The following is a 27,950-nucleotide window of genomic DNA, read 5'->3' on the forward strand; positions in this document are numbered from 1 at the left end:
CCATGCCTAAAAGGGAAACGTCGCTTTTGGGTTGGGTGTTGTAGGCTTTAGAAAGTGCTTGATGTGAAATGGATGTGATTGGAACTATGTTTTGAAATAAGAAAATAATGATCCACACAGATATACATGTACCTGGAAGTTGTAGTTGTTTGGTTTTATTTTTATACCCTCTTGAAGTAACACATACAGTCTTCCATTTTGTTGAAGCAAATTCTGGACTCCTTAAAATGGCAGACTATTTTAGTTCACAAAGTAATTGGAAACACTTACAGTTTTGAGGCACATTAGTGTAAATATTGATACCCTACATTTAAAACATGTTTCCAACCAGGGCCCCAATTCAATAAACTGTGTTGGGCAGAAAACACTGCTTGACAATTTTTTTGCTAAGTAAAATTGAGAGGGGGCACAAGTCACAACAGTGTGAAACTTAATTGTTTTTGGTTGGAAACCTGTTTCTGTTAAGCAATACTTTTCTGTGCTAAGCAAGTTGTTGTGCTTTCAGGCTTTATTAAATTGGGTCCAGATTCATATCATACATGTAACAAATGCTTTCATAGTCCAAAGTGCCAAATCTAAAAGCAATGTGTCTCTTTAAGAAGGTTTTGATGGCAATGTGATTGAACTTTTTCTTTAACGGATGTTTTAAACTGGCATGGTCGTGGCTGTGTGATAAAGGCGTAAAAAAGTAGGAACTGTAAAACTTTTAATTTTTCGTACGTCGAGCTCTGTACGTGTGGTGCATTTTTATGAGACAGTTTTCGGATATGCATTTGTGCGCATAATGGATCCTTGTATCCATTGGCTAAAAAGGTGTGGGAGATCGATCACCCCTGGGAACGAGGTTGTGAGCCAACCTGCACAAACTTATCCGAAATCAACCGGTTATAAACAGCTCCAGCTGGTCATTATCAACCGTTTAAACACCCCCAGGTGACGCGCTTTCCACCAATATGAACAGCAAAACTGTCTGTGGTGTTTATGAATGTTGAATTACATCACATGCCAAAAGGGACATGTTGCATTTGGGTTTGGTGTTTTGTTCTTTAGAAAATTATTGCTATGACAAGAATAAATTATGGTTGCAAAGATGTTTCAAACTTAAAAAAATATTGACCCATATAAATATACCTGAAAATTGTTTGGTTTTCTGTTTATACCCTCTTGAACAAACACAGTCTGCCTTTTTGTTGAAGCAAATTCAATGCCTAAAGAGACAAATATCAAAGCAATGTGTTTCTTAAAGGTTTCAATAAAAAAATTATTATTGTTGAAAATTAAAGGAACACGTTGCCTTGGATCGGTCGAGTTGGTCTTTGAAAAGCGTTTGTAACCGTTTTTTATAAAATGCATATGGGTAGAAAGATGTTGTAAAAGTAGAATACAATGATCCACACAAACATGCCTCGAAATTGCGTGGTTTTCCTTTTACCTCGTCGACTAACACGTCGGCCATTTATGGGGGTCAAAATTTTGACTCCCATAAATGGCCGACCATGTTAGTTCGCACAGTAGAAGGAAAACCACGCAATTTCGAGGCAAACTTGTGTGGATTATTGTATTCTACTTTTAAAACATCTTTCCAACCATATGCATTTTATAAAAAACAGTTACAAACGCTTTTGTTTTGACCAACTCGTCCAATCCAAGGCAACGTGTTCCTTTAGGACATGTGATGAATTTTTACATCGATGTTGAGTACTGAGCCCGACCTTCTAATTGAACATGAGGAAAGTGACAAATTGTTTGAGGGTGTTTATTTTGTCAAAAGATGTTTTGATTTTGCATGGAGTCTTTGTTGCTCTGCAACAGAATGAGCTATAAATTTGTTTGAGCCAAGTAATGATCAAAAAATGTCCTTGAAAATTCCTCAGATTCCAATGTTCTTAGTGATTCTATTTTTATTTTATTTTACGTCTTGTTGTCCACTTGTTGTAAAGTATCCTGTGGAGATTGTGTAATAAAACAAACAAAGTTAACTGATTCAATGAATTATGGTGTGCGAACAAATTTATTTAGCAGCCTCTTTGCAAAAATTTCCCATCTGGTGGTGGTGGGGGGCGGTCAGGGTGTTTGGATGTGCCCTATTATGTGTAATGAGTCACCTACTCCATCTTGAACTTGAGCTGTGTAATTGATACAACCACACTAATGACCACACAAAGCAAAATTTGTGTAATGATTTTAAGCCGTGTGTAAATAATGTGGGGTGATCTTTTGTACTTAAATGCACTGGACACATTTGGTAGTTGTCAAAGACCAGAACTCTCACTTGGTGTATCCCAACATAATTTGCATGAAGTTATAAACCTATGAAAATGTGGGCTCAATTGGTCATCGAAGTTGCAAGAGAATATTGAAAGAAAAGACACCCTTGTTAATTGCACAACTTTGTGTTTGTCAGATGCATATAATATAAAAGGTTTCAGAAGTATTTTATTATTTGAGTGAGAAATCACCTCTTTCTCAAATATTATGTTTCTTCAGAGGGAGCCTTTTGTTTTTAAACAGCGGTCCCCATTGCTTGTTTCCATAGCAAGTGAGTTTTATGCTAACAATTATTTTGAGTATCTTTTACTTATGTGCCTTTAAAATTATCCATTTTAATCTGTCTGAAAATTAATGTCAATTTTGTTGCTGTTTCTTACATCAGTTTGATCAATTTTCTTACAACGTTTAATTTACTGCAAGAACGGTTTTGCACGGGGGCGGACACAACTGCATATGCAAATGAGTCCGAGCAAACACAATTGCATTATGCAGCAGCGTCCGGGCAGACACGATTGCATACGCAAAACCGGCCTGCGGACATTATTGCATATGCAATAATGTCCTCTGGATAGTATTGCATAGAGGACATAATTGCATGCGACAGCGGGCTAGGTTGACTGAGCCCAATTTCATAAAGCCTAACACAAAAACTTGCTAAGTATAGACAAATTATTGCTTGGCAGAAACTGTACGATAACCAGATAAGTCAATAGTTTACATATCTGTGCGACAGATGCCCCTGCCATTTTTTGCCTAGCGAAGAAAATTAATTAGCTTAGCAGCATTTTCTGCTTAACAGCTTTATGAAATCGGGCCTATATAAAACTGGTTATTATCATGGAGGTAGAAATGAAATATTAATGATCAGTTCATTCGAATTTATGCACAAATGAATGTTGAATGTCAAACAAGTTTTACTGGTTCTTGTTTGACATTAGTATACTAACCAATGTCGAGCACTTTTACGTCTTGGGCAAAAGACTAGCAAATACTGGCCTTTACCGCGATGGGAAAACAAATTTGCCGCCTGCGCTGAGCGCAATGTCTAGTACCTGTACCTGTTTAGTCGTTGAGCGGCAGTGCCCGACACGACGCAGTCGTCCGACCGGCCGAACCGAACAATCTACGGCGTTTTCACATCAGACGATCACTAAGAAATCACACACGTAGTCGTGCCAGACTTGGTTGCATAGTTCTAAGGGGAATAATTTACTCTTCCAAAAGAAATCTCAAAATTCGGAGATTATGGATCGAGAGATTGACAGTCAAGCTAAAGTCATGTGGACTCCTGACCGAAAGAAACGCACTAATATGGATGCATTTCGTGATGAAGTGAATCGAAATCACATAAACCTCAAGTTGGGAGGTAAGTTTACCAGCCCATATTTTCCATACACGTCTCTTTTGCTGTGGTCCCTGTGGTGGTGGTGTATATTCAGTACCTACTCCATGGTTAGTGCATGGACTCGAGAAAGACCCGCCATACATACGATTGTGCGCGTAGCTTTTGGAGACAATTGCCTGCCAATGTTATATGTTATTTATTACTTTGTAGTTTTTGTGTGATTTATATTTTAATAAAGCCGGTGTTAACTTTAAGTTCATAATCATCATCAAGCAAAATTATTTAAAAAATGATTTACTGTTTTTTCAATTCATTAAATAAGTTAATAAACATTGCTAATGATAAGTTACTGTGCTTATTAATTAAAAATAATAATAAATAAACACTAATTATAAACCCATCTTTTGGATAACTTTCCAAATGGCGCCACCACTTTTTTACTCACTTTTACAAAAAGGGATATTTTTAGGTAAATTAGATACTAGAATACTTGATATTTCTTTTAATATATAATAGTTCTTTTAAAAAATATTAATATAATGATCAATATGCAAAGAAAAAAGGTTAATGGCCTCATGTTTTGACAACCCGGTACGCCCCTTGTTGGACACTTTCAGTACAGAAAAAAAAGTTCACAGATTTACAAATAACTTACAGAGTTTACAGAAGGTATTTGTTGAAAGACTTCTCTTGAAATATTATTCCATGAAATGCTTTACTCTTTGAGAAAACATTAAAACAGTATCAATTCTCGTTAGCGGGAATTACGGATTTACTTTAAACACATGTCATGACACGGCGAAACGTGCGGAAACAAGGGTGGGTTTTCCCGTTATTTTCTCCCGTCTCTGATGACCAATTGAGCCTAAATTTTCACAGGTTTGTTATTTTATATATAAGTTGTGATACACAAAGTGTTGGCCTTGGACAATACTGTTTACCGAAAGTGTCCAACGGCTTTAACTTGTTCTTTCATTTACATTATTAAATAGCTTAATTTATTAGTTAGTCAGAGCTTTTATTTAAAAGTACAGGTAGGAAAGTTGACTGAATGACAGACTAATTTAACTTGGAACTATAATGTCTTAAGTATCATGTTCTTTCACAAAAGTTTGCAATTTAAACTTATTTTTTGCTTAATTTGTTTTTTGGTTTTCTGGTTTATTTTCATAACAAAAAAGGCACGTTGACATTTTTTGACCTGTCATGCTTGGTCTCTGATCCTCCAAATCAGCCAAAAAGACAGGACTGGCCCCACAAATTGAGAGTGTAAAATAGTCTACCTCCATGAAAATACCCAACAAGATTTGCAGAGTCTTTTTTTTTTGTGTACACAGTGTGGTGTAACTTTATGAGGTGACTTAGTTCAATTATGTGGAGCGCAAATCAAAGGTTGGAACATTTACTCAAGTTTGGGGCATGACATCGTTTCTATGTCGGTATTCAATGTCTGAATCACATCACACCACCGCACCACCAGACACTGAATGAGTGGCATGATGAATGGAAAGCGTTCAACCATGTACACCATGCTGGGTCATTGACCAATCACAGCACCGTAAAAGTGACACACCCCACAATGTGGCACATGAGGGAATTAACTTGTACAAGTCCTCTGTGCGTGTTTTCTTTAGATAGGTTGTGTACTCAAAATCACAATTGATTTGTGCAATTTATTAATCATTAGATCTTAAAGTCAGTGGACACTATTGGTAACTACTCAAAATAATTATTAGCATAAAACCTTACTTGGTAACGAGTAATGGGGAGAGGTTGATGGTTTAAAACATTGTGAGAAATGGCTCCCTCTGAAGTGCCATAGTTTTTGAGAAAGAAGTAATTTCCCACGAATTTGATTTCAAAACCTCAGATTAAGAACTTGAGGTCTCGAAATCAACCATCTAAACGCACACAACTTCGTGTGACAAGGGTTATTTTTGCTTTCATTATTATCTCACAACTTCGATGACCGATTGAGCTAAAATTTTCACAGGTTTGTTATTTTATGCATATGTTTAGATACATCAACTGTGAAGGCTAGTCTTTGACAATTACCAATAGTGTCCAATGCCTTTAAAACCAATGTATGCAAGAGATTAGCTGTTGCCAGCTTGGTGCATATATCCTAAAGGATATATAAAAGTTTATATGATGGGAGTTTGCTGAGTTCCCTTGACAGGAAGATCATATAAACATAAACATATAACTCAAACAAACAAACAAACAAACAAACAATCATACGTTACTACCAGTGTGACATTTAAGTTTTGACTTGGACAAGTCTATGATGTGGCAACAAACAGAGATCAGATGACATGTGGCAGATTATTGATTTTTACAACTGGAGAATAATTTATTTTCCCTTTAATAATTTTTAGGGCTGTGGTGTTATTTTATGTGGTTCTTTGCCTCACACATGCTACACAATGTATTTAGTGAAAAATGGCCTTATGAAGTTTTATTAGCCCAATTTTCAAAAATGTATTGTCAAAACTTTATTGATTAAAGTAATGGTAGCGATCATCACCAGTTATTTTGGTCAAATGAAATTACATCCTCTCACTTAATTTTAATTTTTTTTTATTTATCATTCACACTTGAAAAGGAAGAAATATGACCATCAAAGAAGTATGTTGCACAATGTTTTAGTAGCCCACAGGGCAAGTTGAGAAGCGTTTTTTACGAGCACACAGCAGGTTTTTTTTCTAGACAATGGACACCGGCTAGGGCTTGGTGTTAAGAGTGAGCCCATTCTTTTTTACTGGTACTACAGATTTAAATTTGATTTCCTGACCCAGGAGAGCTTCCGCCAGTTCTTCAAAGATGCTGGTACTCTTAGTAATTTGATGGTACCAGGCAGAGATTGATTCCAAAACTGCAGCTGTATGGTAATAATAATGAAAGGAAGGAGACTTGTAATGCAGAGGGCAGCACACATATCCACCCTGCTGGGTGTTCAAGGCGCAGTAAAAAAAAAAAATAATAATAAAAAACCTGTGACATAAGATGATACCAGATGATTGCCCATAACTGGAATTGTGAGGTTTTTTTAGAGGAAGCAACTAGCTACTATTGAAGTCAATTTTTTTCATTTTTTTATTTTTATTTTTTTAATTGGGCTGCATATTTAGAGATGCCTGAAATAATTGCTGTTGCTAGCGGGTAACCTATAACCCCATTTAAAAATTGCTGTATTGTCTCTTCACTTTCTCATTTGCAGACAATTACGATGAATTGTGGAGATGGTCAACAGAGAACTATTCTGACTTCTGGGAAGCCTGCTGGTCATTTCTTGACATTGTGCACTCCAAAAAATATGAAAATGTACGTATTTTAACAAAGACTTGGGGTTGAACAAGGAAAAATTGACTGAAGCTGGATTGGAACCAATGACCTCCGGGTTATTGTGCTCACGCTCTACCAACTGAGCTATCCATCCCTATGTTGGGGTCTTTCAGTTTTGTCAATATGTCTTTGTTTGGGGGTGCCAGTCGGAAGCCATACAACCGTTTAGTTATTAACTGCAGCCAGGGACCACGCCCAAATTTACAATGCAACCTCGGAAACAGCAGCTAGGGATGAACTTAAGGGGATGCAACTTTTTATTAAAAATATCAAATAATAAACCATGAGGAAAACTTGGATATTGAGACAGAAAAGCAAAGTACTTTAGATGTAAAATGGTATAAAGTGGGAACCAAAATGTCAGTAAAATTTGACATAAAAACATTTCATTGGTCGTAAATTTTAATACAGTTTTAACCATCCCCCACCCCCCCCCCCCAAAAAAAAAAATAAGAAGAAAACAATTGAAAAGTTCTGTAACATAACTTTGGAGAGAACAAAGAACTGAATTTTCTTGTTGAATTGAGCAGTCATTATAAGTCCAGCATGTATTTCTTGCGCTTGGATTGAGCAAAGTTCCTGTGAAGTCGACATTGAATGAAAAGTGTGATTTGTCTGCATTTTTTGTCAGGTAGTGGATAAAGACAAAGGAATTGCAGAGATACCAGAGTGGTTTTCAGGTAGTAGATTAAACTATGCAGAGAATCTTCTTCGCTACACAGATGATAGGGTGGCTCTCTATCAAGCAGGTATTTTGACCATAAATATTTTAACTTTGTTGCTCTTCGCCGCCTTTTCTGATGTCATTAACTGAACTGCCTCTAAAGCACGGTTCATACTTCCTGCGAATGTGAATACGATGCGAAGTTGACGTCACAACTCTGCTTTCACTACGATATTCGCAGCCCTTGCGAATTATTTGTTGGGGTTTTGTGACGTCAGCATTTGCATTCGCAGGGAGTATGAACCGGGCTTTACTATCGAGCTAGCTCGGTGCTGAGACATCTGCTCTGGCAATGCAAAGGTTGTGGGTTCGAATCCCACTGGAGTGATTTGCCTTTAGATTTTTTTCACAGAACTCTGGAAAGTACAGAGTATACAGTGCTTAATACACATCGGTGTATGGGAAAAGACAAATAATGTTCTTCATCCTTACTGCAAAACTAGCATCTATGTGTATAACTTTGTCTTATTTCAGCGGAGGGCAAAGCAGACATTGTTCGTATAACGTACAAACAGCTTCGTGAGGATGTGGCTCGTTACGCCGCTGCCATGCGAAAGATGGGCATCCAATCGGGAGACAGGGTTGTAGGTAAGGAGAAGAGAGCAATAGACGCTTGGAAACTTTCTTTTGGGGATCTCCTTTAAAAAAGAAGGTATTATACATGATTGGTAGAGCTGACAAAGTAGTCTCAACCTGTGAAAATTTTGGCTGAATCTGTTGTGCAAGGCAAGGCAGGAGAAAATAGTGAAAAACATGCATTGTATAGCTGTATAGGGAAGTATGTTACGAAAAAATGGTTCTTGTATAAACTTCATAATCAGTAAGCTTTCAAACACAAATTAAGCAATACTTTTTTTTTATCCTTACCAATCATGTATAAAACTTGTTAATTGGCAATTACTCAGAGGTCATACCTCCACCTTTTCTATAAAAACGATTGTTAATTTTTTGAAAAGTTCTGCCAGTTCTAAAATGAAAAAAAAAAATTATATTTCAAAACTCCCCCTGGATATTTCTTTAGACAAATTGCGAGATTTGAAGTATTGCAAGACAGAGCTGAGCATTCAGAACAAAAGTATGATTTAAAATGTAAAGGCTAAACTGAAAATGTAAGGGAAGGCTCACAAAATGTTGTCATAAACAAATAAAGAAGGTTTGGATTTTTGTTGCGCTTATTACAGGTTATATACCAAACTGTGCTGTCGCCATAGAGGCAATGTTAGCTGCTGCAAGTATTGGTGCTATATGGAGCTCAACATCACCAGATTTTGGTGTCATGGTAAGCAATGAGTTTCTTGACAAAGGAATGGCACCAGGACCCAATTTCACAGCGCTGCTTAAGTACAAAACATTGCTGAAATGAGCAGGATACCAGTCACAAGATAATGTGCAGTGTATTTTGGCTGTAAACCTTATTCTGGTAAACATAATTTTGTTTAGCTACTTTGTGTGCTTTAGCAGTTATGCAACATTGGGCTCAGGGCATAGACCTGTATCTTTCTACCACCATCTTGGTCAGGGTCCCTGTATACAACAGCAGTAATGAATGCTAACATTCATTATACAAAAAGGAACCAGACTATTTGCCCTTCTGGCCTCGGTTTGGTTACTTTGAATTGAATGGGCGAATCAAGATGGTCACACCAAAATAACATGGGGCAAGACTTCCCCACTTTCCATCTATAGCCCCTTGTATTGGTTGCCTTCACTGAGGTCAAACAATTGAAGTGTGCATGTGTGTAGAGGTCACACACAAACATAGGTCTTCATTGACCTTATAGAGGGCGCTGTTTGAGGTTGTTGTGCCAAATAGGCCCTCCAAGGGGTCTATAACACTGGAAAAACGCAGTAACCTGAGCAGGGGCTGGATTTCACGAAGAGTTAAAGGCAGTGGACACTATTGGTAATTGCCAAAGACCAGTCTACTCACTTGGTGTATCCCAACATAAGCATAAAATAACAAACCTGTGAAAATTTGAGCCCAATTGGTCATCGAAGTTGTGAGAAAATGATGAAAGAAAAAACAGCCTTGTTGGACGAATTTGTGTGCTTTCAGATAGGAATAAAATACTTCTGGCTAGAAGTCTTTTACTATTTTAGTGAGAAATAACCTCTTTCTCAAAATCTATGCTACTTCAGATGGAGCCGTTTCTCTCCAATGCTCGTTACCAAGTCAGTTAGTAAGTTAATATTTGTTTTGAGTAATTACCAAACGTGTACCTTCCCTTTAAAACTAGCCTTATCTCCAGTTAGGACAAGTTACCGGTAATGAGCAGCAATGTTGATATGCCTTTTTCAGGGTGTGTTAGATCGGTTCAAGCAAATCCAGCCCAAGTTGATCTTCTCTGTTGAGGCAGTGATCTACAACGGGAGAACTCACGCTCATGACAAGAAACTCAATCAGGTTGTCATGGGAATACCCGAGCTGGAGCGAGTAGTTGTTGTGCCTTACGTCAAAGCAGAGGGAGAAATTGACATCTCCAACATTCCAAAAAGGTTAGAATTATATTTGTTAATCCAACCGTAGCTAAGTTGTTGGCTCAGTTAGGCTTAATTCCACGATGGCAGATAATACAAACTAGACAAAAAGTTTTGAGTGAGTTTTGGGAAGTCTCTCGAATTCGGGAAAATTTACTCCGCGGCAGTAGCAAGACAAGTTCCCAAAAGAACATAATCTTCATGGCAAATTAGATGTACACATGGTGTTACTGCAAACCAAATATACATTGACACCTCACCATGTAATGCCCCAAAAATCACAGTGTTCTTTTAAAAGTTAAAAAACATGAAGCATACCTATCCAATGTTTTTGATAATATTAATATATTACGAAATTTGAAAATAAAAGAAAGGCTGTATAATTTGTGAACATTTCTTAAAAGAGATGTACCTAGACACAAACTGTTACTGGTTACCGACCTGTTTTTACGTAGCTCTTAGAAATTGTTTTGGTCAGTGATTTGTATGTCGGAAATTTGTTTCTGTTCGGTTTTCAAAACTTACCCAAGAAAAATTAAACTAATATTATCAATATCAATATCAAGAACTGTTATTCAATTTTCTGTTCTTGTTTTTTTTTATGTAAGCTTGCGAATAAAATGAAATGAAATAAAACTCTGATGCTATACAGCTTTCAGACTCTATAATGCTCTTCCCAATCCACAGTGTCTTCCTGTCTGAGTTTCTTGAATCTGGCAAAGAATCAGATGGTAGTGTGCCCCCTCTGGAGTTTGAACAGCTGCCTTTCAAACACCCTCTTTACATCATGTATTCATCAGGAACGACCGGCGCACCAAAATGCATGGTCCACTCTGCCGGGGTAAGATACAGTTTTCAGATTGTAGTCATTATGCATTTGCATCTGGGAATTTTTAATGCAAGATGGCGTCATCCTCTGATCAGAATGTGTTAAAGGCAGTGGACACTATTGGTAATTACTCAAAATGATTGTTAGCATAAAAACTTACATGGTAACAAGCAATGGAGAGCTGTTGATAGTATAAAACATTGTGAGAAACGGCTCCCTCTGAAGTAATGTAGTTTCCGAGAAAGAAGTAATTTTCCACTAAAATATACACCAAGTGAGAAGACTGATCTTTGACAATTACCAAAGGTGTCCAGTGTCTTTAAGGGAAAAGCCGTGTCTGAATAAACAGCATTGGCTAGGGCTGTTGCTAAGGGTTTTGCCATTGGTTTCCTATTGCTTTAATGCATCTTGAACGAGCCGTAGCAACAGCCACAGCTGCTAATTCAGAAATGGCCTCTGATGAAGGAAATTTACCTGGGATGTTTGCTGCCAGCTATAGTCTGAAAATTCATTGATAAGAAGTTACTTTTGAACAATAAGAAGATTTATGAGGTATTTTTCTGTCCAGTTGTGTTATTAATTATTTTATTTATTTATTTATAATTTTTAAATCTGCAGGGAACTTTGATTCAACATCTGAAGGAACACATTCTCCATGGCAACATGAACAGGAAGGATAACATTATTTATTACACCACAGTAAGTAGATTTATTTATTTATCCTGAGGAAAGCGTTCAGTGAAACAGTTGATTTTCTAAAGGCACTGGACTTCTTTGGTACCGATAATTGTCAAAGACCAGTCTTTTCACTTGGTCCCAACATATGCATAAAATAACCAACTGTGAAAATTTTGTCTCAATTGGTCATCGAAGTTGCAAGAGAATGATGAATGAAAAAACACCCTTGTTGCACAAATTAGTGTGCGTTCAGATGCCTAACAAAAAGCTTCAGCCCTGAAGTTTTTTAATATTGGAGTGAGAAATTCCCGCTTCCTCAAAAACTACATGTACGCTACTTCAGAGGGGGCTGTTTCTGACAATGATTTATACTCTCAACAGCTCGACCATGTCACACGAAGTTGTGTGCTTTCATATTCTTGATTTCGGGACCTCAAAATCTAGCTCTGAGGTCTTGAAATCAAATTAAAATATATTAGTGGAAAATTACTTCTTTCTCAGAAACTACGTTACTTCAGAGGGAGCCGTTTCTCTTAATTTTTTATACTCAACAGCTCTCCATTGCTTGTTTGTTACCAACTAAGTTTTTATGCTAACAATTATTTTGAGTAATTACCAATAGTGTCCACTGCCTTTGATCCAGGAATGACGACCGCTCTTTTTACAATTTATATCCATCTTCTTTTAGACTGGTTGGATGATGTGGAACTGGTTAGTGACTGCGTTGGCTGTCGGCAGTGGAGTGGTACTCTATGACGGATCGCCCCTCGTACCAACTGCAAATGTTCTCTGGGATTTGGTGGACCAGCTAGAGTGAGTGTTGTTGACTTCTTAAGCCCGAGCTTTTTCAAACTCTTTGAAACCCAACAGCATGTTTTGTTTGATTCGGGTCATGTCTGAAGAGGAGCGGAGTCGATGACTGTTTGCATTGATTGTTAAATTTGTTTTCTTATCGCAGGATCAGTATTTTAGGAACTGGTGCTAAGTGGCTGTCGGTCCTGAACGAGAAGGAAATTCACCCAGGTAATGTAATTGGGGTTTTTTTTATAAAAAGAAGTTAAAAAAATTATTATGCCACATACAGCACCATTACAATCATTGTTTGATGTCACCCTCCCACTGCTTGGGTACTTTGTTGTTAAAGACACTGGACACCTTTGGTAATTGTCAAAGACCAGTCTTCTGGGACTAGGTGTATCTCAACATATGCACAAAATAACAAACCTGTGAAAATTTGAACTGAATTTTGCGTCAAAGTTGCACAAAGTTGTGTGCTTTCAGATGCTTGATTTCGAGACCTCACGCGTGACATCTAGAAATAAGTTCAAACATCATTCTGAGATATTACTTCTTTCTCAAAAACAATATTACTTCAGAGGGAGCCGTTTCTCACAATGTTTTATACTATCAACAGCTCTCCATGGCTCATTACCATAGTAAGTTTTTTTGCTAACAATTATTTTGAGTAATTACCAAAGTTGTCCAGTGCCGTTAAGCATAATTTAGGCTCTGTATATGTAGTGGCTTCTCTGTTAATTTGAGTATTTATCACACAAGAAAAACATTTTCTTTTTCCTTTTTGCAGGCAGTACACACAAGTTGACTTCCCTTCATACGATCTTGTCCACTGGCTCACCACTCACTCCGAGCTCCTATGAGTACGTCTACTCCAAGATAAAAGCTGATTTATTACTTGGATCCATTACAGGTATTTTTATGTTTTTAATTTTTTTAAAGAAGATTAATGCAAGTTTGCTCCAAACAAGGCTAAAAGCCACTCTTGGTAAGGGGCTTACACAAATGAAAATAATTAAGATGAAAACATCTCAGGGGAGCTGAAGGTAGGAATTTGTACTTCTTTTAAAAACAGTCTAGATTGTTGGATGGAGGGAAGCATGCACCAGGCAGGGAGTTTCAAAGATACGCAGGACGTGGAATAAAGCTGTTGGAATGGCTCTTTGTTCTACATCTCTACAAATCAAGAGTGCATGGGTGCGAAGAAGCAGAAAGTCTGGGTTCACTCTCAACATCCTGGTTGGAGGAACCAGGTCAGACACAATGGTGGCACAACAAATGTTTCTTGTGAGAAAGATATGGCATGGCTTCTCTCCATCAGAAAATCACCCAAATTTTACAGTAGCATTAAATGATTTTTGCCGAGTGGTTAGGACAATTTTTTTTTACATTTTTTTCCCAGGTGGAACTGACCTTATATCCTGTTTTGCTGGTCAGAACCCAACAGTGCCTGTACATCGAGGGGAACTACAAAGCCGTAATCTGGGCATGGCAGTTGAATGCTGGAATACTGAAGGTAGGTGTCAATCACATCACAAGGCCAAAAGACTTGATTGTGTGGCTCTGCTGTTTCAGAGCGTAATTTGAAACATGTCGTCATTTGATTTTTGTTAACAACTAATGGGTCTAGATTCATCCCAAGGAGGATTTTTTTTCTCTGTCAAAAGAAAAAAATTCAAGGCTGGGAATTGATCAAATATATTTGTACGTCAGGAATGAACCAAAACATCCCTGTATGTACAGGCTAATTTTTCTCAGAATGATGTCATCAGATGTTTTGGATCTTGACACATTTTGACCCTGAAGGGTATCAAATACAATGCAATTTCAACAGTTTTAACATGATGTCAGAGGCTTGAGAAAGTTGTAAACGGCTTTCAACCAAAAGGAGCTATAGTATAAATGCAATTAATTAGTGAGTGGCTTGGTGTTTCGACCCTAGCCTTCGAGAAAGACTCTACTAGGATCGAAACGTTAGGTTAGAGACTTGTCATTTTACCCTGCTCACATAAAGACTTTATCTATTGGAAAATGAGTGCGTAACAAAATTAAATTTGACATTTTCCTTGCTCTTAAAGGCAGCTTTGTAAAATGGAGCTTGTTGATTGTCTGTCTGTTTAGATGATCATCCCATCAAAGAAACTCCAAGCTGGCAACGGCCAATCTCTCTCACAAACATTGGTTTAACGTCTGTGATTATGAATTTCACAAATCAAGGAATTGTGATTCAGTAGCAAGACAAAAATACTTATTCTAGTCATTGTGAAATCAGCAGTTACCTGGGTAGGATTCGAACCCACAACCTTGTGATCCAAGTCTGGCAGTCTAACCACTGGACCACGGTGACCTTGTCTTTTTTCCTGACTTCCCTTCTCTGCATTTATTTATTTATTTGTTTTTTGTTTCCATACAGGCAAGGCTGTGTACAATGAGAGTGCCGAGCTGGTCTGTGTGAAGCCCTTTCCCAGTATGCCAACACACTTCTGGAATGACCAAGACGGTTTAAAGTACAAGAAGGCATATTTCTGTAAATTCCCAGGTAAGTATTTTTCAAATGGGTTTAGCTGTTTTTAATCGTCCCCTTTCTTTGGCTCAACAAGGTATTTCATTTCATTTCAATGGGAGACTTTTGAGACGCTGGCGGGAGCAGACATACAGTCCTTTTTTAGGCTCTGAGCATGTGCGCTCATGCTCAGTATTGTGCGTGTAGGTCTGTCAGCACGCGCACTATTATATAGCAGGAACTGTGAAAAAGGACCGTCCGAAAAAGACTCCTATTATACTGGTTGTGTAGCCATTGATTCTCAGAAAAGTGAACTTAATCACTTAACTAGCCAAGAACCTCCATGGAGAGTAAACAATGATGTAGGAGGAAAAATGCAGGGAATTCTTCCAGAGAAAAACCAACAAGGCAAGTAAGGACTGAAACTCAATCCATGTAGTGCCCTCCAGTGGGGTTCGAACTGGGGTCCCAGGTGCGGAATGGGAGGAAAGATACCACCATGAGAGTGTATGGGTGAGAAAGTTTTCACGTTCAAACTCGCTTGATAGAGATGACCAACTCGCATGGAAGCACTGTTTGCAATGCCCGAGACATAACCTCTCCCAACTGGCATTAGTAAAGAAGGGGAAAATCTGCTACCTAACCCTTTGCACGTTATCGGCGACCACAGTCGCCGAGCGTGTTTATTCCCTGCGCGCTGTCGGCGACTCCAGTCGCCCAGCAGTACTGTGAGTAAATAGATGAGGAATTCTGGGAAACTATTGCAACGATATTTCATCTGGAAAAAAACGATCTTTTGTCCCAAATTTTCTCACAATTTCTGATCAAAAAGCTGTACGCTAAGACAAAAGGGGGACACAATGGACGTCCATGCAGCGTTTCTGGAAAATTTTCAGGACTCAGACTCCGGAGAATCAGACTTTGAAGAGCTTTTTTCGAGAGATTCTGATGTGTTGAGAATGCTGTACGTGTACTGTGTACGTGTACTGTGTATGTGTCAACGATAACGATGTACATGAACACGACAATGGGTCTGATGGCAGCAGCGATGGGTCTGGATCGGACGATGGCCCCGATAAAAATCGACAGCAACTAGGCTTGGCGGCCGGTGATAGAATAGTGGTAATGAAACAAGCGTATCTCGGTTATTCTTTATCCAAAAAACATAATGTTTACTGCATTGGATTGGGAATAAAATACTGAGTATAAAACTTATTTTGCAATTTAGCCCAAAACACTTTCTTCACAGAGTAAAGGTCTTGAGGAAAAATGTATGTGCATTTTAGTAGCGCCACACAGGAAATTCAGCACCAGGGGATTACTGTGTGTACAGCTTCGTAGCGTGCTAAGGGCTAAGGGCTGTCTGATACCGGCTGGGTTTATCTTCCCCATCGTCACTGGCTTGGCTGACGAGACCCGACGTCTTGACCCCTGTGCTACGTGTCACTTCACGGTACACTATCTCTAGCGGTTGCCTTCCTTCCGGTCACTAACAGGACTCGCAAGTCCGCAAAAGAAGCCCTGGTAATATCACATTAAAACACTCATAACTAAATCTTATCTTGGCAACAGGTTAATTTTACAAGATTTATGCACTATTTATGCCAGCTCTGCTGGATGACGTCATGAACTAGAAAATAAATTTAAAAATATCGCCCTCTTGTGACATGCTTTTCTGTTTCCTTTAACGTTCTCTTCTGCAGGAGTTTGGGCACATGGTGATTTCTGTATGATCAATGAGGAAACAGGTGGTCTAGTCATGCAGGGAAGAAGGTAAGAAAAACCGCATATTGACCCAATTCACCTGACGTCATCATCAGAATAATCTTTGATGAGCCATTTGGCGTTATTCAGTAAAGAGTGCATTTTAGGCGACGCGGCGTTTACCTGTTAACCTAATGACCACCAAAATGGTGAGCCTGGCACAGTTACCGTGTGTGACGTGCGTGCAACGGGTCAATAGCTCCCGCAAACAATTTTTTTTTTTTTTTTCCCCATACATTCTCAGCGTCTTGTAAGACCAACCCCTGGTGGGATGGGTTCAACTCTGTTGAATGAGTAAAAAGCTGAAGACATAAGTTTATGTTTTAATCGAATAGACCTTTCTTTTGCAACTTCACAGCCCAAATTCTTGCCAACCAAGGTTGGAAAACTATGGAAAGCCATAAATGCAAATCAAAAACAGATTGCTACTCTTTTTAACGATGCTACAATACTTTTAAAATATTGTGTTGGTTTTGTTGAAAACAATACAACTTATTGCGGGAGGTATTTTATTTTATTGAAAGTTTGCAGAGATCGTGTATTTGGTTAAAACATCTGTTAATACGATTGAGTGTTTTACAAACATTCAACCGTCCATGCCAACCAAGGCGGTTTGTTTATCAACAAAAGAAAAGTCTAAAAAATATATGTTTAAAACAACTGGTAATTGTCAAAGACCAGTCTTCTCACTTGCTGTATCTCAACATATGCATATTATAACAAACCTGTGAAAATTTGAGCTCGATTGGTCGTCGGAGTTGCGAGATAACTATGAAAGAAAAAAAACACCCTTGTCACACGAAGTTGTGTGCTTTCAGATGCTTGATTTCGGGACCTCAAATTCTAAACTTGAGGTCTCAAAATCAAATTCGTCAAAAAATTCTTTCTCGAAAACTACTCCACTTCAGAGGGAGCCGTTTCTCACAATGTTTTATACTACCAACCTCTCCCTGTTACTCGTTACCAAGTAAGGTTTTATGCATATAATTATTTTGAGTAATTACCAATAATGTCCACTGCCTTTAAAAACTTGCTGCTTATCAACAAATGTCTGAGGAGGAGGATTATTACTATGGTAATTACTCATCAAAACTTACTTGGTGAAGAGCACTGGTGAGCAGTTGATAGTAAAACATTTTTAGAAACGACTCTCTTTGAAGTTTCACCCTAAATTTTGAATTTGAGAAAGGCTTCAGGCATGAAACTTGAAACATGTTTTGCTGTTACAGTGATGGAACACTCAATCCCAATGGGGTCAGGTTTGGCAGTGCAGATGTTTATAAACTAGGTAAGTCGAAAGGAATTATTGTATTCATCGCTTCTAGAATGTGTAAGTTGTTAAGTTACTGATATGATCTCATCTTTCCCAAACTTCTTAAATCTTCATGTTGAAAATTGACATCATGATATTTTTTAAGAGTAAAGCCCGGTCTATACTTCCTGGGAATGCGAATGTGATAGGAATTTTTATGTCTTCGCAGTGAATATTTTCGCAGGAGTTGAACACAAGTCAACTAATTCGCCACTGAATTATTCATGGCGAACTTGTGATGTCAAAATTCGTAATTTGCAGGAAGTATGAACCGGGTTTAATTAATTTGCCGCTATTTTTGTATAAAAACTCTACCCAAGCTATGTGGGAAAATTTCATCAAATTATGCTATCTGGGTACAATTTCATAGAGCCACTTAAGCAGATAGTAGTGCTTAAGAAATTTTCTTCTCAGCAAAAATAAGCATGATACCAGTCAAAGATTTTTTACGCGACGTGTTATTTTTGCTGGTAAACCTTATTCTGGTAAACATAATTATTTGTGCTACTCTTTGTGCTTGAGCAGCTTTACGAAATTGGGCTCTGGTTTTAGTCTTCTTTATCCCGATGCAAATTTAACATCTATAAAAAAAAAGGTTTGTTGAGTCTGTGCATACTGGACTTTATAATGGTACTTTTGAGTTGCTTGCGGCAGCAGACATAATGATCCTTTTTGCGGCTCTGAGCTTGCACGCACATGCTCAGTATTGTGCGCAAAGGTCTGAGCACACGCACTATTGGCGGTAACTGTGAAAAAGGGCCGTCCAAAAATCTCCCCTTTCCAATGTTTGTCCCTGTGTTTGAGATGTTTTTTTAAGAAAAACTTTTTAAAAATATTGTTTTTTATCAGTGGAAGACTTCAAAGAGATTCAAGACAGTCTGTGTGTACCTCAGCGCAGCGCCAACAATGAAGAACGTGTCGTCTTATTCCTTAAGATGGCTAATGAGAAGGACTTCAGCCAGGAGCTGATCAAGAGGGTCAGAGTCGCGATCCGATCTGGGCTATCGGCGAGACATGTTCCTGAAGTTATTCTGGAGACCAAGGATATTCCGGTGAGTGCTGAGAAGACCTTAGGGGTAGCTCTAAAACTGTGTCAGTTTTCATGCGCCATGTGGTTTTTTAATTGATAACTTTCATGCACGTAATTTGGAAGTTTCTTTTGTTTAACTTGTTTGAATAAGGCTTGTAATTTCTCATATGTCATTGCCAAAGACCTAGACACAATTGGGTTAATTTATTAACCACATCATCTGTGGTTAAAAATTAAGTTTTGTGTCACACAGAAAAGAAGGTGCTGTCCACCAACTTCTTGATAAGAGAAGAGGTAACTAGGCCCTATAACTGGTAAACTTGTTGGTAACAACTGTAAAACACTTAAGGAGAAGTGTTAGCTCTGAAAGGAACCGGTGTGGTCTTAAACTTTTGATAAAGCAAAATAACCCCCAAATTAGACCCTCAATTGTATGTTGGTTTCTCGAATCTCACCCGATATACTTGTGTTTTTGTTCACAAAACTCTGGGGAAAGTACTGAATATACAGTGCTTAATCGGTGTTAAGACAAAAAGTAATGATATTCTTTATCCCGATTCCAGAATAACATCTATTAAATGTGTCATACCTTTGATTGGTTGCACTGCTTTCTCTCTGACAGTATACCATTAACGGTAAGAAGGTTGAGGTAGCAGTGAAGAGGATCATCTCAGGTGAAGACGTTCAACAGCGAGGAGCTTTCTCAAATCCAGACTCCTTGGATCTCTACTACAACATACCGGAATTACAAGGTTTCTAAAACATTCAACCTTATGCTTCTTTTCAGAACTACCCCATCTCAATTAGAGATTATCATTACATGGTTTTACTGCAAACCTTACTATAAAACACAATATCATGACATGGTTTTACTGCAAACCTTACTATAAAACACAATAAGTTGTTGCAAACTGCTTACCATTCAAAAGGGCCTACATGTATGGTATGAATGCAAAAAATGACCCGTTTCAACCCTAATAATAACTCAGAATTTCTCAAAGTCTTTTTGAGAAAGACTCTGTTAAGACTCAGTAACTGCTTTTTGAAATCTTATAATGTCAAAAGTTTTATTTTTAAAGGCAGCAGAATAAAATTGTTATCAGTATGGCTGAAATGTATACAAGTTCTCAAGACAGTGAAGTCATACCTGGTAATGGAAAATCGAAGAGCTGTTGATAGTATTAAACTTGTGAGAAACAATTCCCTTTTTGAGTTTTGTAGTTTTAGAGCAAAAAGATAATTATTCACCAAGGAATTTGAATCTGTGAAAGGCTTTAGGCATGAAGCCATTTTTTAAGGCGCCAGAATGCACACAATTCTATGAAACAAGGCTGATTTTTCTTTCATTATTTTCTTGCATCTTCGCTGACCAATTAAGCCCAAATTTTCACAGGTTGGTTATTTCATGCATATCCCTCATTCATGCCTCTTTAAAGTTTAATGCCAAGATGAACGAGTGCCTTTTTTTCATATATAATCTACTCTAAAAATGTGCAATCCTGGATTTATTTTTGTCTGTAGCGGAAATGCTTTTGTTATTCTGTTCAATTTAACAACGCTGTAAATCATATTCTAGTGTGATTTGTGGGAGAAACCATGTTAATCTCTGGATTTTTTGTGAAAATGAATCGATGGTTTAAGGAGTCGATGTTTTTGTCGGTATGCTCTGATTGTCCTCAGGAGAAGTCTGTATCATCATTGATCTATGTTGATTGATGTTGTTCTAAATAATATAAAGCTTTAACAAGAAATATATTTATGTTTTTTATTAATCCTATACGTGCCTTATTTTGATGACTGAATATTTTACTTTTTAATTGTGATTTGTTAGCTCTGTGGATTAACCACCACAAAATTGTATCAAGAAATTGTCTAAGAGATCACATCTAAACTTTGACACTGAATAGAATTAGCTTTCTACGATCATTACCAAATTTGTTTCTAGAGTTTTGTTTCATCATGTGGAAAGGCGGCGGCTTTACTGCCCTAATCAATCAATGCTAGCTTTAATAGGAGACTTCTGGGGTGGATTTCACAAAGAGTTAGGGCTAGTCTTATCTTGAGTTAGGACCAGTTACTCGTCCTAACTTCGGACTATCCGTGCAATTTGTATATCTCCTAGGAGTAGTCCCATGGTAGTCCTAAGTTAGGACTAGTCCTAAGTCTTTGTGAAATCGACCCCTGGACTGTCCTTTTTCACAGTTCTCACTAGTAGTGCGCGTGCGCAAACCTATGCGTACAATACTGAGCATATGCGCTCACTATCAGAGCCTCAAAAAAGGACCGCAATGTCTGCTGCCGCCAGTTTCTCAATATTCTCCTATTGTTATTCATGTTGTCTACAGTTTATTTTAGTTTCTGCATATTTATTTTTGCCTGCCTTTTAATACCTACTACTAACAATCTACCAATTGTATACATTCGCTTTATGTTATTTCTAACCCCCCCCCCACCCCCGCCAAGGAAATTAACCCAAAGCATTAATGTGTTTACATATTTCTTATTATTTATTCTCATGGATATTATACCTGCTTGAGCATTAATACATTGAGGTGAGTTTATTACATAGATTTTGTTTACTATCACTAGACATCGGGTCATTTTGTCTTCTTAATTTGTTAAAAGGTCTCTTAACACTCATAAACATTACTTTGTCATTCTTCTTAAAGGGGTATGTTGTCTTTGTTTGGGCCGGGCGCTTGATCCAAAGTCAACGTGTTCCTTTAACCCTTACATGGAGTCATACCAAACATTTTCTATACCTATGTAGGATTTGAAACATTGCATGGTGGAAGTATAACTAAAGAGAGGTTTGCGGTAACACCATGTGAAATATCTCTTTTGAGTGGTGGTGGATCTAAAAAGAACCGGTGGTTATTGACTCCTCGCTTCGATCAGTATGCTCTGACCAGCATTCTCCTGATTGAAGATGATCTTGATATGGAGACCAAGAAACTGAAGTCAAGAACTGACTTCGCTGTAGTGCAGTTAATTACGATCCTATAAGCAGTAGTTAAAAAGCAGGACAGTCCTTTTCAGAACTGAGAACTCTCCCTAACATCCGATAAATCTAGTCCACGGTAGTAGAATATTGAAACACAGTTCTCTAAAGAACAAACTCTACCTGGCAAGTAGAAACACACATGGTGTTATCGCAGACCAAATGTATATTATTATGAAGGTACTTATAATGTTCAATAATTGCCAGAAATTGGCTTTAAAGCGCGCCGTACATCTAATGACAAATCACAAACAAATAATTAAGTGGCTACACAAACTTTAAAGTTAAAACAAAATCAGAAGAACACCCTGGTCAGGACCTACTAGCAAAAAGAGCTGAAACATGTTCTTACAGAATAAACAAAATAACTGATAAAAAAATATAATAAAGAAAGTACAAATCAAAATATAAAAAAGTAGGAAAACTATTCCTGCCGTTTGATAGTAGCTTAGGAGTAGGATGTGTGTGCACAGCCAGTACCTTACTGTCTACAGCCAAGTGCACTTGAATATAGTTTGTTCAGGTAGAGCATGCCTTTTTTTCATTCCTTAAACAACAAAACTTTCCAGCTGCACATAAAAACATTACCAACTACCCATCGTCCTACATTTCCATCAGCTGAAGTCATATTTTGTACCTCATCAAACCACAAAAAATTAAAAACTACCCAGGCTTCAACTTTCTATTCTTTTCTCCCTCCTTGTATTCATTCTTTTTACTTTGCAAAGATCATTCCCATACTATTTGGTGGCAGATGTATCTTCGTAATTTTGTATATCAATATAAACCATGAGGGAAACTGACTGGGTAAATTTTAAATGATTTTGGGGTTGAACAAAGACAAATTTACTAGAGTGGGACTCGAACCATTGACCTTCGGCACTCTAGTTAGCCTTGCTCAAGGCAGTCGAATTATTCACTCCGAAAAAAGACCGCCGCTGTATAAAAACCCACCCGTATTCACTGTGCGCAACATTGCACGACACGATGCCCCCGTACACTATCCGCATGCGGAGGCCTCCGCATGCCGTTAGTGGTACGAGTGCGATGACTTGTGTGAACAGTATTCGTACGATGTGACAGTGTGTATACGGGTGGGTCATGCGGTGTGATCGCACACACCATGCACAGGGTATACGGGTGGGTTTACAGCGGCGTCTTTTCGGAGCGAATAATGCGACTGCCTTGAGCAAGGCTACACTCTAGTCAATATTTCTCTGTTCAATCCCAAATCAGTCTAAATTTTGTGATAGAAATGATTCTCTTTATGGTTTTAGTATTGACGTCATGGTCATAATAATCTTGGTTGCGCCATTTTGGGAGTCAATGTCTCTGTGTGTTATAACAGTGTAGCTGTGATATTATAGACGATTCAATGTTTATATTACATAAGGCTGTTTAGCAGAAAGTACTGTTGAAAAATTTCTTTGCTCAGCAAAAATCGAGTGCAGGGCCAAATTTCATAAAGCTGTTAAGCAGAAAGTACTGCCTGACGAATCTTTTGCTCAGAAAAAAATTAGTGGGGCACCAGCCACCACTATGTAAAATCAATGTCAATTTGCCTGATAACCTATTTCTGTTAAGCAATGCGTTTCTGTGCTTAGCAAGTTTTTTGTGCTCACAGGCTTTTTGAAATTGGGCTGTGATAATTTGTGCAAGTGATTTGACTCCCAAAATGGCGAGCGTGACAGACAGTAGTTGCATGTGACATTCATGCAAGAGGGTCACTGCGGTAAACTCACACAGAACTTTTGAGCCCTTTTGGGGAATCTTGGGTGGATTTCACGAAGATAGTCCTAATTAAGGACTAGTCCTAAGACTCTTAAGAAGTTATTACAAACTTAAGGCTAGTCCTAAGTTGGGGCGAATAACTCGTCCTAACTCGAGATAAGACTAGTCAACTCTTTGTGAAATCAAGCCCCTGCTCAGGTTACTGCGTTTTTCCAGTGTTATAGACCCCTTGCATGTGGCGCAACAAGCTCAAACAGCGCCCTCACTAAGGTCAATGAAGACCTATATTTGTGTGTGACCTCTACACACATGCACACTTCCATTGTTTGACCTCGCAGTCTTGGCAGCCAATGCAAGGGGCTATAGACGAAAAGTGGGGGAAGTCTTGCCCCATACTTTTTTCAATGTAACACTTTATCATAAGTTGGGTTTGTCAGTTAACCGAACAGAGGCTGGCAGGGGAAAATAAGACTGGTGCCATTGTGTTGTTGGAGAATCTGTATTCACTATTGCATGTGCACATAGGGAACAAGTCAAAGATGGTGGTAGTAGGGTGAAGGTGCTTATCATTCCCTCAGCGTGTCAATCATCTGAAGATCCTTATATTCATGGGTTTTTTTTTTCTTTCCTTTTTTCTTCCAGGTTATAAGGGATCACGATCCCTGAAAGAACTTCCGATCCGACCCTCCAGTTCTGGAGTAAAGAAGATTTTCCACGACCCTCCAAGCCCTGACGCCGAGCCAGTGTCCAAAAAATGTCACATTGGGAACTCTTCCGGGTGTGGTGACGACAGAAAATGAACATGTACATGTTCCTTTTATGAAGACACTGGACACTTTTGGTAATTGTCAAAGACCAGTCTTCTGACTTGGTGTATCTTAACATTGTGCATAAAGTAACAAACCTGTGAAAATGTTAGCTCAATTGGGCGTTGAAGATGCAAGATAATAATGGAAGAAAAAACACCCTTGTTAGACAAAGTTGTGTGTTTTCAGATGCTTGTTTTAGGGACCTCAAATTCTAATTCCTATGTCTCAAAAGTAAGTTCAAATATTTTAGTGGAAAATTACTCCTTTCTCGAAAACTACCTCAGAGGGAGTCGTTTCTAACAATGTTTTATACTATCAACAGCTCTCCATTGCTAGTTACCAAGTAAGTTTTTATGCTAACAACTATTTTGAGTAATTACCAATAGTGTCCACTGCCTTTAAAGATCTAGGGCGGGGTTTGAGATCACAAAGCTCCAAGTTTCAGCTTTAGATGAGTTTGTATTGTCACCCTTATTTGAAGTCACATTTTCCTTTGGGCCTAACATCATAAAGCCTGTAAGCACAAAAACTGGCCGAGCACAACAAAATAGGTGACCAGCTAGAGTACCATACAGTTACCATTGTTGCGACTGGTACCCCAATCATTTCTTGCTTAGCGAAGAAATTTGCTCAGCAGAATTTTCTGCTTGACAGCTTTATGAAATTAGGCCTAGGTGTCTGATATCACTACTAATAAGATATAGTAACTGATTGTTTTTTTGCAGCTGTTTATAGTATATATTTTTTTTCTTCAAATTAATCTAGTTTTATGTTGATGGATTTATATGATAAAATTTTATTTCTGTTTAAAACTTTGAAACTGTTCGAAACTGTGCTAAACTGTGCTGTGGACAAGTTTGGTCATATCACAAAGGCAGAGTTGTGTGAAATGAGCTTGTAATTCCTCTTGCTACTTGCTGCATCTTTGTGGAAATCTCTTCCTTGTCCATAAGTCCCATTCCATTGATTGACACACACTGAGATGTCTGAAGTTCAAGTCGATTCATTTTAATTAAGATTTGGTTGAACAAAGAAAACATCACTCCAGCGGGACTTCAATCTGCAACCTCAGAATCAACGTTTTGGCACTCTACCAACTGGGCTATCTAGCTTTAATATTGGCTGTATTCCCGTTTTGTCAATATCATTCTTCTCGAGTGCGGGTCAGAAGTCATTTTAATATTTGGGGTCAAATTGCATTTTTAACGAAGCACAAACTGTTATGCTTGCTGCAGAAAAAGGTTACCAGCCAAAATACCATGTAATGTGTACTGTTTGCAACTGGTTTTCGGTTTTATTTTGCATAGCAGAAAATTATTAAGCTGAACGAAATTGGACCCTTGTGCTTAGTTCCGTTTGTGCCAAAGTGATTTTTTTTTTAATTGAACTTGGAAATGAACTTTGAAAAAAAAGAGTATCTGCTTTTGTCAGTTAACATCAAGATTGTTTGAAGTGATGGAAAAGCCAAGAGAAGCAGTATTCATTTATAAGAAAATTTAAACCGCAAGTTAAATAAATAACTAAGCCAAATCCAACTCTTTACACCGATGACTTTTAAGCACTGTAGACTCGGTACTTTCCTTTCTGTGAAAGTACCGAGTAAGGGTTAAAACAAATTATTTATCCCTGATGCAAAATCTACAAACAACAAAGTCATTCATTTTTTAAGAGTTATAATAGTATGTCCAAGGAGTATTTATGTAAAAAAAAAAAATGGAGAAAACTTAGCAGCTGAGAAATTGAGTAAAATCTATCTAATTAGAAACCTAATTTACCAGAAGTATTCTTGTTGTTAAGACTGAAAATTTTTCTAGGTCAGATTCGTCAATTTTATTATACTTCTATATTGAAGATTTATAAAGTAGTCATCATGTTGCTATAACTGATTCTCCACTATATTTTTACTTGGGAAATAAAGTTGGTTGTATTTCTAGTGTTTGTAAAGATAAAAGATTAATATGTACATATAAATATAGTATGATCAACATTATACTGGATAGCGGCAGATTACAGTAGGAAACCATGTTTTTATTTGGCTGTACACAATAAATATATTGTTGGAAGAAATGACCTGAAACATTATAAATGGGTACCAAGAAATGTCCGATGCTGGACTCGAACCTGAAACCCCGCAAATACTCTACTATACGCATATCAAATAAAAAAACATGAGATGAGTTTCATCAAAATATCAGAGCTTATAGAGTTTGAATGATCCCTGGCACCAACATTTGGGTCATACATGATTTTGAATGTTTGTCAAATGAAACACATGATTAATTCAGTTTCCTAATGCTTTGTTTTCTCAATTATATTTGCATGTTACTCCAAGAAGTATATGTATGGCTGTAGTGCAATATTAATTATTGTTCAGAGTATACAATTGGTTGGAACTCCACCTCTAAATGGATTGTGCAAACTTTTGTTTTCTGGGAACTTGTCGTAGTTATTGTTTTGTTCCAAAAGCTATCATATTCAAGTTTCAGTACCAGAATCGGTGGTACTAAAGGCAACCCAACAATTGGATAGTTTTTAGATAATTATGATTTGTATGACATTTGAGTCTGGCATTGGGAAGATAAAATGGAAATAAAATATTGAAATATTTTTTAGTCATCAAATGGTTGTGTATTTTTCCCCATAATAATTAGATGTTTTGTTGTTGTTTCAAAACCTTAGTTCTGCACCAATCATTCTGAACCTGTCATCTTCACAAAGCTCGGCAAGCATTAAGACATTCTCTAGCTGTTACCGTTAGAGGGCAGTATTGCCCTGAATGTTACCAAAACCAACTGGACAGCTATTCCCCCAACTTGTCGGAACAATGCTCTTACGTGAGGTTTTATATTGTTTCTATAAATTTAGTTAATTAATTAATTAACTACCTAATTATGAGAACAATGACTAGTTTAAGCATTCAATTATTAATAAACAACTTAAATACAGAAATTAACAAGTAAATTAACATATATTACATTGTTTATCTATATCGATAAGTGATTTGATTGGTTAATTGCTTGACTGTCTGATGATCGACTGATTGACTGACTGATTAACTGATTTATTGAATATTTCAAAATTATACTTGTTGGTTATTTTTCTTGACAAACAAATCTGCCAATTCAATTAGAATTGAAGAATACAATTTAAACACATTTGTTCTGTGTCCTCAGTTCGCCATGTGTTTCGGTCTGATTTGCGTAAAACGGCAGTGTACTGGGCCGGGTGCATAGAAGTTTTATAAGCAAAGAACTTGGAAATGCACCAGTTTTGTTGATGAAACCGTCCTGCATGGAACCAATAACGGTTGGGCGAGGGGTTTACGACTCGAGTAG

At 37.7% G+C, this 27,950-nt stretch overlaps 1 protein-coding gene across 2 annotated transcripts; it reads left to right on the forward strand.

The window, feature by feature from the left end:
* The first annotated feature begins 3,429 nt into the window (after positions 1–3,429).
* On the forward strand, positions 3,430–27,665 carry LOC139938650 (acetoacetyl-CoA synthetase-like). 2 transcript variants are annotated; one of them, XR_011786185.1, is made up of 18 exons: positions 3,430–3,637; positions 6,837–6,940; positions 7,593–7,710; positions 8,160–8,273; positions 8,867–8,964; positions 9,985–10,181; positions 10,851–11,004; positions 11,611–11,691; positions 12,359–12,483; positions 12,629–12,693; positions 13,256–13,378; positions 13,868–13,981; positions 14,879–15,004; positions 16,672–16,741; positions 17,962–18,020; positions 18,894–19,096; positions 19,697–21,626; positions 24,449–24,585. XR_011786185.1 is itself a non-coding variant. In XM_071934256.1 (18 exons), exons 1-18 carry the CDS (start codon positions 3,517–3,519, stop codon positions 24,604–24,606), a joined length of 2,160 nt encoding a protein of 719 aa, XP_071790357.1. In that variant the 5' UTR covers positions 3,430–3,516; the 3' UTR covers positions 24,607–27,665. The 2 variants fall into 2 exon arrangements, 1 of the variants encoding a protein (XP_071790357.1); XM_071934256.1 differs by having other exon boundaries at positions 19,697–19,826; positions 24,449–27,665.
* Positions 27,666–27,950: the final 285 nt, after the last annotated feature.

The sequence above is a fragment of the Asterias amurensis genome, chromosome 6 (assembly GCF_032118995.1).
Source record: "Asterias amurensis chromosome 6, ASM3211899v1".
NCBI classification, from domain to species: Eukaryota; Metazoa; Echinodermata; class Asteroidea; order Forcipulatida; family Asteriidae; genus Asterias; species Asterias amurensis.